Source organism: Cavia porcellus, unplaced genomic scaffold (genome assembly GCF_034190915.1).
Source record: "Cavia porcellus strain 051 isolate PalLab524CR breed Dunkin Hartley unplaced genomic scaffold, mCavPor4.1 scaffold_15, whole genome shotgun sequence".
NCBI classification, from domain to species: domain Eukaryota; kingdom Metazoa; phylum Chordata; class Mammalia; order Rodentia; family Caviidae; genus Cavia; species Cavia porcellus.
Window position 1 is genome coordinate 69,219,309 of NW_026947498.1, and position 14,844 is coordinate 69,234,152.

The 14,844-nt window shown below is 39.9% G+C and overlaps 1 protein-coding gene across 1 annotated transcript in view; it reads left to right on the top strand.

Annotated features, from left to right (window-relative positions):
• Slc49a4 (solute carrier family 49 member 4) overlaps positions 1-14,844 on the top strand; it is a 111,636-nt gene that overhangs the window by 30,736 nt on the left and 66,056 nt on the right. Inside the window, exon 3 of the mRNA XM_063225086.1 lies at positions 7,537-7,802. Within this exon, the coding sequence (XP_063081156.1) occupies positions 7,537-7,802 (266 nt within the window). The remainder of the gene's footprint in view (positions 1-7,536; positions 7,803-14,844) is intronic.

The following is a 14,844-nucleotide window of genomic DNA, read 5'->3' on the forward strand; positions in this document are numbered from 1 at the left end:
ATGGCCAGCTGCCATGGCTCTCCTGTCTGCTCCCGAGGTCACCATCCTGCAGAAAAACCTGACTTCTGCCCTAACCCAAGCCCTCTGTGCTTGAGGCAATAGGGTAGCATTGGCCTCTGCTTTACCACCCTCAACATCTTGTTTCAAAACATTTCCACAGTATTTTCTAATCACCTTGTGTTTTATCATGCTAAATTTAAAGTTTTAAAATTTACCAATGGAACTGCTAGGTATGGTGGTACACACCTGTAATTCCAGCACTCAGGAGGCTGAGGCAGGAGGATCGCCGTGAATTTGAAGCCAACCTGAACCAAATAGCAGGACCCTGCCTCAAAAAAACCCAAAATAATAATAATAATGACAATAATAAAATTTATAAATGAAACCAATCTAATGCATGCGTTTAGGTAACTTTACATGTTTTAATTATTTGTTATTTCTTTCATTGATTTTGTTTTGAGAAAGAGTTTCAGTATGTAGTTTAGGCTGGTGTTAAACTCACTGCATAACCCAGGCTGGTCTTGAATTCAGACTCACGATCTTCCTGCCTCAGCCTCCCGAGTGTTAGGATTACAAATGTGCGCCACCATGCCCAGCACATGAGGAGTCCTGTTTAGTTGTATACTTCGGTGACTCCTCAACCCTGGACTTGGGTTGGGCCGTGCATCACACTGCCTGAGCACTTGAAGGCACTGTGGGAGGTTTAGTGCTGACCCTCACCTTAACTTTTACTCAGCAAAATAAACCTGAAGCTTGTGATGACGCCACACAAATAAAATCAACATTAAATTGTGTGATGCGCTTGCTTTTACAGAAGGTTGTGACCGCTCCGTCCTTCCTTCTCTGTGTCATTATAAACAGCCCAGGTCCATAGGTGAGAGTTAGCGTCTAAAACCCAGTTTCTTACGTGATTGCATTAGGACTATCACAAATTGCATTTTATCTTTTAGTATGTGAAGCCGAGAAACTTTTCATTCAGCCCGGCCATTTAGCCTGAGTATATTTCCTTTTCACTTTGCTGAGCTTGTATAGATTGAGTGTCCCTTGTCTAGAATACTTAGCATTAGAGTGTTTCGGATTATAGGTTCTTGGTTTTTTGTTTTGTTTTATTTTTGTTTTGTTTGTTCATTTGTTTTCTTCAAATTTTGGAACATTTGCATATACATAGCAAGATTTCTTGGAGAGTAGACCCAAATCTCAACAGGATTCTCGTTTATATTACTATATCCCTTACATACGTAGCCCAAAAGACTTTTACATGTTATTTTTACTATACCTGTATTTTACTGTGACCCGTCATGTGAGGTCAGATGTGTAACTCTCCACTTTGTTATTTATGGACAAGCAAAAATTTTGTACTTTGTTGTTGCTTTTAGCGCAGCAGGTTTTACCTTGTGTAGGCACTGTACCACTTGCGTGTGCACTGCACCACTGAGCTACACCCCCAGCTGCCGGAAGCTTTAGGTTTTGGAGCACTGTGGTTTTCTAATTTCCTTCCCTGGTCTGTTGCCAGCTACTGGAATGAATGAATGGCTTAAGTCCTGCATCTCCATTTCCTCGTGAGTCTGGGCTCCGTCCTCGGCATTCCACTGCTGTGTCTGTCACATCACAAACGACTTCTCCCTTGCTGAGTCCATTCTTGCATGTATTGTCATGTGTTGATGACAGTAATCTGCTTGACTGGTGCTGTCAACCACTCAGTTCCTTTCTGAAGCTCTCTTCTTAGTTGCTATGGCATTAGTTTGTCATTTACTTCTTTCCTGCCTCTGTGATGACTCCTTCTCTCTCATCTCTCTAGGGTCCTGTTCTTTTCACTGTTGGTATTCTGCGGCGTTTATTCCTCAGCCCAATTCAAACTTAACATAAATAGCTCAGATCTCTTACCTTAGTTAAGTTCGGATGTTTTTACAGAGAGGTGCCCCCATCCCCAGTATCTAATCACTCACCCAGCCACATCTATTCTAGTACCTGACGAGTTCGCCAAACCATGCGTTTCTATCTCTCTATGGTTATCACCACTGTAATCCTAGAGCTGCCACAGGGCTCCTGTCCTGGACTTTATGCCTGCGAGTATCCCATGTTGTTTTTCCTGCAGCCTTGCCATTCTCTGGGGGGCGTGGTGTGATGGGTTCATAGGACCAAGGACACTAGCTATTATGTAAGACCCTGTGAGCCTCTGCATCAGGCCTCTCCAGGGCTAGGGATAGGCTGCGTCCTTGATCTGTGCTCTCCAGACCCAAGAGAGGAGCTCAGGGACAATTGTTTGGAAGAGGCTTAGCTGGAGTCCGAACCTTTGTCTCCACACATCTATGTGAAGCCCCTGATATTATAGGCCAGGACTAGGCAAAAACCTATGTGTGCTCTGTCCAAGCCCCATAAGCATTAGAACAGATCCGAATTACTGCTTTAGCTTTCTTTGTGTTCTTGATACAGTGATAAGTGACTCTTCACCCACTCTTAGGGCAGCAACTCTTCCTACTCCTCATCCTTCTCCTCCTTCAATTCCTTTGAGAGCATGTTGTGTTTGAGATAATACGTGAGCCACAAAGGGTAAAAGGAAGTCCTCTAGTTACAAACTGACAAAGGTAAAATGTAAAGCATTTTTACAACAGCCATAAACCACACACTCAGAAATAGATCTGGGTCTAAAATAAATGAGATGAATACCTAGTCATCCATTACTGTCTTTACAGATTCATACAGATAATGAATTAGGCTAAAAACACTAGAATATTTGGTAGACTTCCAGGCCGATGTCCTTAATCCATCACAAAATACATTTTGATGTCCCAAAGAAGCAAGAGTTGCAAGTAAGTGTTTAAAAATATCTCATCTACAGCTACAAGGTTCTACTCTATAGCACTAAGCTTTCTGAGTACTCTTCCAGTCTCCAAAAGATAAAATTAGAGAGCAGCATCAGTGTAACATATACACAGAAGTCCATACTATGACAGCTATGAAGATTTGCCTTCTGCTTCTTCACACTGCATATAAATTTCATGAGTTACGTTGTGTATTTCCTAGTCTGCTGTCTTGTTATCCTGTCATGTTTTGCTCTGTTGATCAAATACTGAGTGGCTGTGGGCTTCCAGCCAGAGGGTCCAGAGTTGCTGTCTGTCAGAAGGGGGCAGATAGAAAGCCAAACCTTTAAAATAGTCAAAGTGAGACTTCATTTGTCTTTGAGGATATCCAAACATGACTTCCTGACTGTTTGTGGTACAGGGAAAGATTCTGGTGCAGAATAAAAGCGGCTTAAGTGAGTCATTTGATAAAAATGTGATGTCCAAGGACAGGGATGGAGCTCAGCAGCACAAGCACATGCCTGGCAAGAGCAAAGTCACGAGTTTGATCCCCAGTACCCCTGAAAGAAAGAAAGAAAAGAAAAGAAAAGAAAGAAAATGTGATATCTAGGAAAAACTTGCCACCTTCAAACACAGAACCTGGTGGACCAAATACAGTTGGTCTCCATTCATAAGTGTTTTCTCTTTGAGGCCCAGCACTGCAGTTAGGAAGACCAAGGGTGTATCAACTAGCTAATGGCCATCTGAATCGTTTTAGTACTAGTGGATAACTTAGCAATGGTTTTGTTAGACTCTGGAATGGCTGGGTCCTGCTGGTCCACATCCAGTGCTGGTACTTCAGGGTAGGACCTTGACCTGTCACTGGACAACTTGGTGAAGTTAGCACTTACAAAACTTAGCCGCTTGCCTTGGCCCATTTATAGGCCTCTTAGAGAGCCTGAAAGGCAAGGGGTTTCACTTTTTATTTTTATATTCCCTATCATAGTGCCTACTCAACACACACAGAATACTTACTACGTCTGTTGAGTGAATTAAATAATGAATGCAACTTACAGTGAGCATTTTGCTGTTATTTCATTACTTTTGTTCTCATTTTAAAGAGTTTGTGGTAATAACTATGATTTTATTATATTTTGGGTCAGCATTTTCCCAGAAAAAACGTATTTGGCATTAACATTAAAGAGAAAAATTAGACTTTAAAACAGAATTTTATTTTTAAATATGTTTTATAAAATGGACTAAGTTAGTGGTGGCTGATAGAAAACACTTTCAGGGGTCTGGAGAATAGCTCAGCAATGCACAACGCGAGTATAGCTTGCAAACACAAGGTCCTGAGTTCAGGTTCTAGTACTCACAAAAAAAGAAAGAAGGAAAACAAGAAAGAAAACAGTATCAGGCAAACATGAGAATCTTGACAGTACAGATGAATGTAACATCACCGTCACTAGGACAACAGTTCTTATAATCAAGTATAACATGAGGAACTGCCAGGGCCTGAGGGACTCTGGGATGTAAGTGTGACAAGGAACAGGACTAAGTTCTAGAAGACTAAATGATACTGGGAACTGGATTTACCTGCCAGATTTCTTCTGAATTCAGAAAGTAAACCATAAATCCTTTAGGCTCTAGTACAAATGAGTCCATTTGCAAAGAGTCTGTTATGTATTAACTTTTAATGCACAAAGCATGCAGATATTTAATAATTGTAATTAATTGTCCATTTGCCTTATTTTAATCCCCAGGATGGTCTTTAACTCTGAAACTCCTGTGCTGTAGGTTGGCTTCCTGAGTTCAGCAAACTCTGAGCCGAGACCCGTCTGCAGTGTCGTTAGTGTTCTGCTTCTCCACATGGCCTCAGCACGTGTCCTCTGTTTCAGTGACAGACGCTCTCATGTGAGAATGGAGTCCATGGGATTGAATGACCTGCAGGCTGACTTACACTCAAACATTCTGTGCACTTATGGTCACTGTCTGGATAATAGTCTGTTGATGGTTTCACTGAGAGGTGTAAGCCAAGGGCTGGGGATATATGAAGTGTAATACAAAAGTATAGTGAATGCTACAAATGCATTACAGCAAAAACACATTGCCATTAATCCCTCCAAAGGGCACCCCCTTACTTCAGACACACTTGTCCCATCATTCTGGCCGCTTTCTGGAGCTGTGCTAGAATCCTTTCTTGTGAATGCCTTGATGTCCTGAATCAGCTCAAAATGTTGACCTTACATGGTTACTGACTTTGCAGAAGACCCAGAAGTCACAGTGCCACATCCAATGAATAAGGCAGATGAAGACATACTGTAATGTTTCTATGTGACAGAAATTACAGTAGCATCTGAATAGATTCAGGACCTCAGGGCAGCCATGGTGATGCGCTCACGAAAGAGAATTTCCGGAGCTGTTCTGGAAAGTGGCAGGAATGATGGCATAAATGTGTTGAAGCAGAGGGAATGTGTTAGGGCCTTAGTGGCAGTGTGCTCTTTACTGTAACACATTAGAATTGTTACTTAGACATTCACTGTACGTTGTAAGCACACCTCTGAGCTACAGGTACGCACTCACCTAGCATGATGAATGTCCTCAGTTCACCCTCAGCACTCAAGCGAAAAAGTAAGCCGTGACAGTAATTTGACTTTCATGCCTTAACGTCAGAACTCACCCTGTTTTATCAGGTGCTTGTATATTTTTAATAGACTGTTTTTTTCCATTTTCTTTTATCCTTCTTTTTTTTTTTTTACTTTCTTTCTTTTGGCAGTCCTGGGAATGGAACCCAGGGCCACTCTACCCCTGGGTTCTCATCTTGTTTTTTTTTGTTTTGTTTTGTTTTGTTTTTAAATTTTAAGACAGGGTCCTGCTGAAGTCCCAGGCCCAGGTTGGCCTTGAACTTGTGATTCTTCTGCCTTATCCTCTAGAATAGCTAGGATCTTAGGTGACCACCACCACACCTGCTTTGCTCCTAGTATTTTAATAAAATTTGTTTATTCCAGCCCTTTTCCTAGATAAAGAGTCATTCAATAATACTTCATTAAAATAGTAAATATCAAAGAAGTTACTTTGATGAGTCATTGTATACAGTACCCTTTAATTTTTATACCATCACAGGTCATAATTAAAACCACTTAATGCTTTAATAATATTTCTATGATAAAATTGTTATGGGACACTTTGGGATCTACTGGCTTTTAGAGGAACTATTTGTTTTTATAAACAGTTTAAGTTCACTGTGTCATGTAGAAAGTTGTTCCCCTTACACAAGGAGATTTTAAAATATCTTCTGCTTTCGTAACTTAGTAATATTGATGATACTTGAAGCTTTGCTTTCAAATAATTTTTCTAACACTTTGAAGAGATGGGTAGACAGAGTTTATGTGTTCTGCTTTCCAGTCACATAGCTATCTACATTACAGCTCTACCCCTAGCTATATACCTATTTATTTTTTTCTGAGTGACTTAGGATATCAATTGTTGAAAAAAAGAATTTGTGATTCAGTACTGCTTAAAACAACAAAAAGATGAAGAGGAAAGAATAACAGTATCTTGAAAACTTCCTCAGTATTTTCTCCCTTCTCTGTGCTTCTCCAGGTCACAAGAGGTTGGCTACCTCCCTTTCCTGCATGCCTTGTTTTATACTTCTGGTCTCTTTAGTCCTTTGGGCTTCTCTGTATGTGACTGTGTATGCTGGGGGCAGGGAGAGCAATGAGGGTACAGGGTTTCATCTGCAAGGTACAGGAGTGCTGGGTAGAATGTTGAGAAAAGACCAAGAGAACAAATGGAATGGAAGCAAGAAACTGCTCTTCACTAGACCTTGCAGTTAAACTCGGTTAGCATGTTAGGGCTGGGAGGGCACGCAAGGGCCTGGGGTTAATCCTCTTCCTTAAAACAAAAACCGAAAAGGACCTAGTTATTCTGTGACCCAGTCCCTTAACCTCATGGGTGCTCATTAAATGCATGTGGAATTTAAGTTCATCCCAGTTTATAGGAGAAGAAATGGGACACACACCACCTCAAGTTACGTATTGCCCAGGGCCATTCAGGTAGCTACTTGCAGAGTTTAAGGAACCCAAGTCCTCCAGTTGCTTAATCAATTTCTGTGCCATTAAAAGACATTAAATATCTTTTTTAGTATAAAGTTTTTTTTTATAGTTCCTGGCAAAGTAAGTATGACATCCTGAGATCAACTGCATCATTTCTAGGACCAGTGGTGCTTACTAGATCTGTTAATGAGTGGCAGAGTACTAGAAAGAATGTATATTTATGGAGTCATACATATATTTAGAATCAGATCTGGATCTAAATTTTAGCCCTTAAGCAAATAGTTCCTGATTTTTGCAAACCTAGGCTTTCATATTTCAGTAAGTGGGGCCAACAATAGCTACTACATAGTACTGTTATGACAACTAACTGGACTAAGCCTAGGTATTACTTAATTTGATTACAGCACAAATCAGAAGCTTGAACAAATACTTGTGACATGAATAAATAGTAACTATCACTATATTTGATCTCCCTCATAGGGATCAGCATGCCTTTTAAAAGGTAAATCAGCTCACTTCTTTTTTTTTTTTTTTTTTTTTTTTGTCTTTTTATCGGTACCAGGGATCGAACTCTCGACTGCCTGCTTGCAAGACAGCAGCTTATGCCGCTGAGCTAAATCCCCAGCCCCAACTCACTTCTTTTTGTCTTACAAAATGCCTGCTTCAGATAGCTCACAGCCTTTTAATTTTTTAAATTCCAGATTAATCCATGGAGGACAGATGCTAAATGGGTTGGCAGGCCCAACCGTAATGAACGCGGCACCATTCCTCTCCACGACGTGGTTTTCTGCAGATGAACGGGCCACTGCCACGGCCATTGCATCGATGCTCAGTTATCTCGGTGGAGCATGTGCGTTCTTGGTTGGACCACTTGTTGTTCCAGCTCCCAATGGGACATCGCCCCTCCTTGCTGCAGAGAGTAACAGGGCTCACATTAAAGATCTCATCGAGACTGTGTTGTACGCAGGTAACTACAAGTTTTTATTTTTGTTACACTTTTTTTATCCTAGTGATTTTCACTCTACTTTTTTTTATACCAAATCACTTCACATGAAATAAGGACTAAAGTTTACTTATGCACATACTATGCTTTCCTTGTTATGTAATATGCAGACGTTTCATAGAAAGTTACTGAATTTCAAATGTATTCTTGTTACACCATGGGTTATTTCTTAGTGTTACTCCATTCATCCATTTTTAATGAAGCTCTGTATAACATATATTCTGGTGTATTCTCTAGATAGCACACCAGTATATAAATTAATATAATTGATCATAAACATCTGTCAAACCCCTACTGGTAAGCTTTCAGCCCACTTTTCCCTTATGTTTTTTTTTTTTTTAATTTGCCATGTGTTCTAACTATATTAACCTTGAACACTCATAATTCATGCTTCTCTCTATTTCTATCTGGTGTATATTAAGTGTATTGACCAAGGAGATTGCAGTTTCCAAAGTGTTCTCCTGAATCCTCTTTATTTCTAGAGTCAAGCTGTAGCCCAATCTTACATTGCTGTATTCTACAGATATTAAATAATCCTCTCTTCTCATGTGCCTGTTGTTTCTTTCTACAGAGAGCACTTTTTATAAGTGTTTGTGGATACTGCACACAGCAGAGTTCTGGGAATCAGTAAAATCAATGCTGAGATGATCACAACACAAATAGGGATATACTGAGTTAGGGAGACCTCACATGCTTGGGATTGAGGAGTTAGAGAAAGCTTCACCAAAAACATAATAAACAAAATTAAGAATTTGGTGGGAGTTCACTAAGTGTACAGGTGAGTTCGGATGCAGAAGTGGGGAGGGTGTGAGAGAACGCAGTTCATCCCAGGCTTTGCCCATTGTTTGATATGGTTGAAGCAGAGTGTGTTTGGGTGTCAGTACCAAGGGAGTGGATAAGGCTGGAACCACATTATGCTGAATTTTGTCTTATTCATTTTTAATTTAGCACACTTGTTTGTTTTTTGAAACAGCATCTTGCTATGTAGGTCAGGAGCCTTGAGCCGAGACTTGTCTCAAGGCAATTGTTCTGCCTCAGCCTCGTAAATGCTGGGATTATAGTTGTGCACTGTCATGCCCAACTCTAACAAACATATTCTGGGCCCTTCTATGCCTGTGACTGTGCTGACTCTGAGGTGGTTCCTGCTCTGAAGGGTGAAGACAGGAAAGCACAACTGTAGAACAGCTGGATGGGTGCTAGCAGAAGCCGTCAGGTGCTCTGGAGGCTCAGAGGAAGCTTGCCAAGTGCAGATTGTGATGGTGAACTGGAGCTTCCCAGGGTGCAATGTCAGAGTTAGAATCTGAGGGGAAAGAGAGAGGTAGTCAAACACATTGGAGAGAAGGAAGAATGAAAAAGAGAGAGACAGCTTTGGAGAATCAGCCCAGGAAAGAGAGAGAACTGAAAAATTCAGAATGGTTTAGATCTCGTGAGAGGAGAGACAGGGAGACAGAGAGAGAAGCCAGGGCTTCAGTTCCTCTTACCTGGGCTAAAGGGTTTGCAGTTCAGCTGCTGTAGGCAAATGTCACGCTGTCAAGTTTTTGTCAGAGTTACATGATGAGATTTACATTTTAAAATCTGCTTTTGAGGAAATAAAACTGAAAACAGGAGCAGCAGCGGTAAACAAAGCATTTAAACCTCTACAAGTGTAATATTAGCTTCTCATTGCTTGGACCTAATACCTAATGACACAACCTAGAGAAAGAGAGGTTTAATTCCACTCTGTTTGAAAGAATTCAGGCCGTGACTGGCTTCAAGGCAGGAGCATCGTGGCAGAGGGAGTGGTAAAGCAAAACTGCTCACTTCATAGTGCCAGGAAGTAGCGTGCAGGAGAAAGGTGCCAGAGAGACACACCCAGAAATATGCCTTACTGATCCCTTAGACAACTCCTCAGACAACCAAGTTGACCTTTAAGATTAATGATCCCAAAGGGTGGGCTGGCTAGAGGACAGTGAGTCCACACCCTGTGCCTCTCCATTCTATCCTGGAGGATGGACCTGCTTAAAGTCAGTGAGTTTGTGATCTGAGCCTCACCCATTACATTGTGGAGGGCAGGTCATCTGTTAAGAATGTAAAACGAAGGAGAACATAAGACCCAAAACAATAAACAGTGCATAGACACACACCGATGCCAAGAATAGGTCTGTACCAGCACATCTCTGGGGTGCAACACAGATATTAGCACAGAACTGTGACCCCTAGAAAAAGAAACTGAACCTGGACACCCCTACAAGCCCACCAGCAGCCATCAGGGACCAATAGCCAGTTCCGGTAGGGAGAATCAGCCAGCCAAGCTACCATGTACCTGCCGACATCAGGGGAGCCTTGGAACAGCTGTGTGTATGTGGAGACGCCAGCCCCACACCCCAGTGCTGCCCTGGGAACCTAGCATAGGGGAAACCCAGGTGCCTGACCCATTCCCCTACCCTGTGGGCAGATAGCTAACAGGAAGTGACTGGGACCCCACAACCCACATGTCTGGAAGAACCCAGGAAAATGTCAAAATGAAGAAGCAAAAGGCAGTTTCTGGCCTCCAACTCATGCAGAGCAAGTCCAGCCAGTGTAAATATGGAAGAGTTGGAAGTCGCACACCTGACGTTTCTGAAGTGATGACAACCAGAGTAAAGAAACCACTTCACAAGGCTATAAAAGAAATTAGATGAGAAATGCTATGACAGGTAAAAGAAAAAGTGAAAAACGTAATAGAAGAGTTGCTGAGTGTATCTAAAGAAGACATGGATAAAAAAAATAGAGATGATAGGAAAATGAGGGAAATCTTGAATGAACAATGTAAGAGAGAGAGAATGCATGAAATAGATTGAAAGAGATATCCAGGAACCTAAATATTGCATCAAAAGATGGCAAAATCACTTGACAGAAACTGAAGATAAACTTCTATACCTTGAATACGGGTTTGCAGCTAGTAACCACAAAATAACAAGAAACCTGGAAATAATTCAATGGCTGCAAGATGATGCAAAGAAAAATGATTTAAGAGTGATAGGTGTCAGTGAAAAAGCAGGAATCAATACAAATGAAATACAATATTTATAGAAGTTAGAGCAGAAAACTTCCCAAGCATGAGAAAAAGACCTGACATACAGATAAGTGAGGCATATAGAACTCTAGCTAGCCATAACCAAAATAAATTTATACCCAGGCATATAATAAGATCCCAGAAATTCAGTGCAAGAACTGTATATTAAAGTCTGTTAGAGAAAAGAAACAGATCCACCTATAAAGGAAAACTCATTAGGATCGCAACAGACTTCTCAGTGCAAACTATCAAGAAGAGGTCATAGTAAAGTATTTTAAGTCCTAAAAGAAGACAACTTCCAGCCCAGACTGATTCACCTGCAAAACTTTCTTTCAAAGTTAGTGGAGAAACATGATACTTCCAGGAAAAAGAACAATTGAAGGAATTCATGACCACCAAACCAATACTGAAGTTATGGAATAACTAAATAAAATACTGAAGGACATTCTAGAGAGAGATAGCCACAGTTCCAGGAATAGTGGCAGAGGGGAATTGCTAAGCAGGGCAAGCAGTTGAATAGAGGGGAAAAGTAGGGAGCCAATGACAGAAAAATAGCAAGGTAGAGATAAGCCAGAGCATGTTGGCCTTAACCAGTAATGTCCATAGACTCAATTCAGTAAAAAGAAGCACAAACAGAGTGGATCAGGAGATAGGGTCTATCAATATGCTTTACATAAGAAATACATTTAACTTGAAAGAAAATTCATAGACTAAAAGTCAGAGGAGTGAAAACAGTGCTCCATGTGACAAGGAATAAGGAAAAGGCAGGGTTAGCTTGCCCGTAACCACAGAATGGATAAAGATACAGCATTTTTTTATGCAGTGGAAAACTACTCAGCTATAAAGAAAGATAAACTTGAAGCTCTTGTAGGTACATGGATACAACCTGAGATCATGCTTGTAGGTAAAGTGGTTCAGAGTCACATGGCTGAACACTGCTGTCTCCCTAGTGTAAGAGGCTGAGGGAGTTAGTGGCATCCAAAATGAAAGACTGGGAGGCATCTGAAAAGGGAAAATGGTAGCCATTGTTGATTTCCTGTTATCTTGTTTTGAAACCATGTATTGTTTTCATTGTTCTGTTTTGTTAATTTTATTGTTTTGTTTGATTTTATTATATCAGATGATCTAGGCAACTATTGCATAGATAACAAAATATATTATGGTAGCCATTGTTGATTGTCTATTATCTAGTTTTAAAGCCCCATATTGCATGCATTGTTTTGTTTTGGTTGTCCTGCTTTGAAGTCCCATGTCATGTTCACTGCTTTGTTTTGATTGGCTCTATTTTGTTTTGTTTGGTTTGGTTTTATGCTCTTTAAAAAAAGTATATATAACTCATTCCTTTTTTTAAAAAATTAAAAATAAAAATAAAAGCAAGTGAAACATAAGTTTTAAATTGTATTTTGGTAATAGCTTTCATTTCATTGAAAACCTAAGCAGTGATCCTGTGTTTTAAATGATCAGGTTGTAGGCATTATGGGTCACACGTTAATGCTGGGTGTGTCTAGCTTATCCCCCCATGCGATCAGGCAGAACCCTTCATCACCAGTTCCTAGTGTACTTCTTCACTGCTTTCACACGGAAACCGCAGATGAGTCCACCGGTCTGCCTTTCTGAAACACTGCCTTATAATTCTTTAGTCCATTAAAAATACTTTTGCTAGAATTGTTGTCTTAAAAGGTTAAAGACTTAAATTATTCCAGATAAAGGTACTTTATGAAAAGTAAACTACAAAGCCAGGTGTGGTGGCACATGCTTGTAATCCCAGCACTCGAGGGCTGAAGCAGGAGGACTGCCTTGAGTTCAAGGTCAGCCTAATCCATATAATAAAAACCTGCCTCAAAAAGACCAAAAAAAGTAAACTACAGACACAAAAGTCATCAACAAAACATTAGCAAACCAAACCCTGGAATATATAACAAGGGCAATACACCAGAACCAAGTACAGTTCATTCTAGGAATACACAATTGGTTTGACCCTCAAAATTCAATTGTAGAATAAAGGAGGAAGACAGATGATCCTGTCAAGAGACCAAAAGCATTGACAGAACCTATGCTCTTCCAGATGCAAACCGTCACCAGACTAGAAATAGACAGGCATTCCCTTACCCTGGTTAAAAAAAAAAAAAATACAGGTAATACCGTGTTTAATTGTCAGAAGTCTGAATGCAGATCACCTAAAACAAGAACAAAATGAGGAGGATGTCCACTCTCACCACAGCTGTTTACCACTGTGCTGGAGGCTCTCGGTAATGTCACTGGGAAGAAAAACAATTAAAAAATTAAGAGTAGAAAAAAAGAAGGGAAAACATTCCTACTGAAAATTACATGATCTTGAATATAAAAAATTATCTAAGGTCTACTAACAAAAACTGTTAGATATAAAAGATGAATTCAGCAAGGTTTTAAAATATGTAAAAATTGATTGTATTTCTGTACATTGGCAAGGAATAATCCAAACATAAAATTAGAGAAACAGTTTATAATAGCACCAGAAAACACAATATTTAACAAACAAAATGGAAATTTAAAAAAAGAAGCATAAAACTCTGAAGACTACAAAACACTATTGAAACAAATTAGAAACCTAAATTATAGACATCCTATGTTCACAGGTTAGAAAGCTTAATGTTGTAAAGATATTCCCAAATTTTTCTACAAATTAGTTAAAATCCCAACTGCTTTGTTGTAGAAATTGATGAGCTAATCCTAAAATTTGTACAAAGATGTGAGAGCCAGGACTAGCCAAAACAATCTTGAAAAAGAAATTTTAGAGAAGTCACACTTCTCAATCTCAGAAATTATTGTACAGTAATCAAAACAGTATGATACTGACAGTAAAAAAGAACAAAGCACTGACACATACTCCAGTGTGGATGACCCTTCAAAACATTATGCTAACTGAAAACAACCAGTTACAAAAACTGTATATACTATGTTTCACTTATATGAAATGACCTGATACTCAAATCCCTGAGGGTAGATTGGTGGCTGACTAGAGCTGGGAGATAGACACAGGCTTTCTTCCGAGATAATCAGAAAACTGTAAAATTATGACGGTGGTTCCACAGTTCAGTAAATGTACTAAAAATCAATGGGTTATACACTTTAAAATGTGTGAATTATATGTTATGTAAATTGTATGTCAAGAAGCCACTTACAAAATTATCTATAGAATGAAGTTTAAAAGAATATGAGTAGAAAATCACAAAGGAAATGCAAATGTCAGCAAGTGTATGGAAGATGTACATTAATCAGTGTTACTAATAATTAAAAGAACTGTAGGCTAGGTGTGCTGATGGACTCCTGTAATCCCAGCACCTCAAAGACGGAGGCCAGAGGATGAGACCAGTCTGGACCACATAATGAGTTCAAGGCCAGCCCTAACAACATCGTGAAACCCTGGCTCAAAAAACAAAACAAACAAACAAGGCCCGACACAGCACTTGGGAGGCTGAACTGAAGGATCGCTATAGTTTGAGCCACCCTGGGCTACCTAAAGAGTTCAAGACCAGCCCAAACAGCATAGCAAGACCCCACATCAAAAAAGGGACAAATGCCAGACATTGGTGTCTGCACACAATGGTGTGCAGCTGTATTCCCAGCACTCAGGAGGCTGAGGCAGGGGGAGTCACTGTAAATTTGAGGCCAGCCTATGCTACAAAGTAAATTCAACACCAGCCTGAATTGCATAGTGAAACCCTTTCTCAGAAAACACATAAAAAGACCAAATACAAGTGAATAGAAAAACAAACAACAAACAACTATAAATTTTAAAAATTCACCAACTTCATGCTCCTCACATTAACAGAGAACAAAGAAATTGAGAACACACAAAAGAATGCTAACAATCTTGTCTTTCAAAATTAGAAATCTATAAATTTAACTGCTTAAATAAAAATCACCTATTTTGTGTCTGGTAGAATATTGTCCCATTTGCTAAGAATAGAGCCCTAGAATTATCCATCAGAT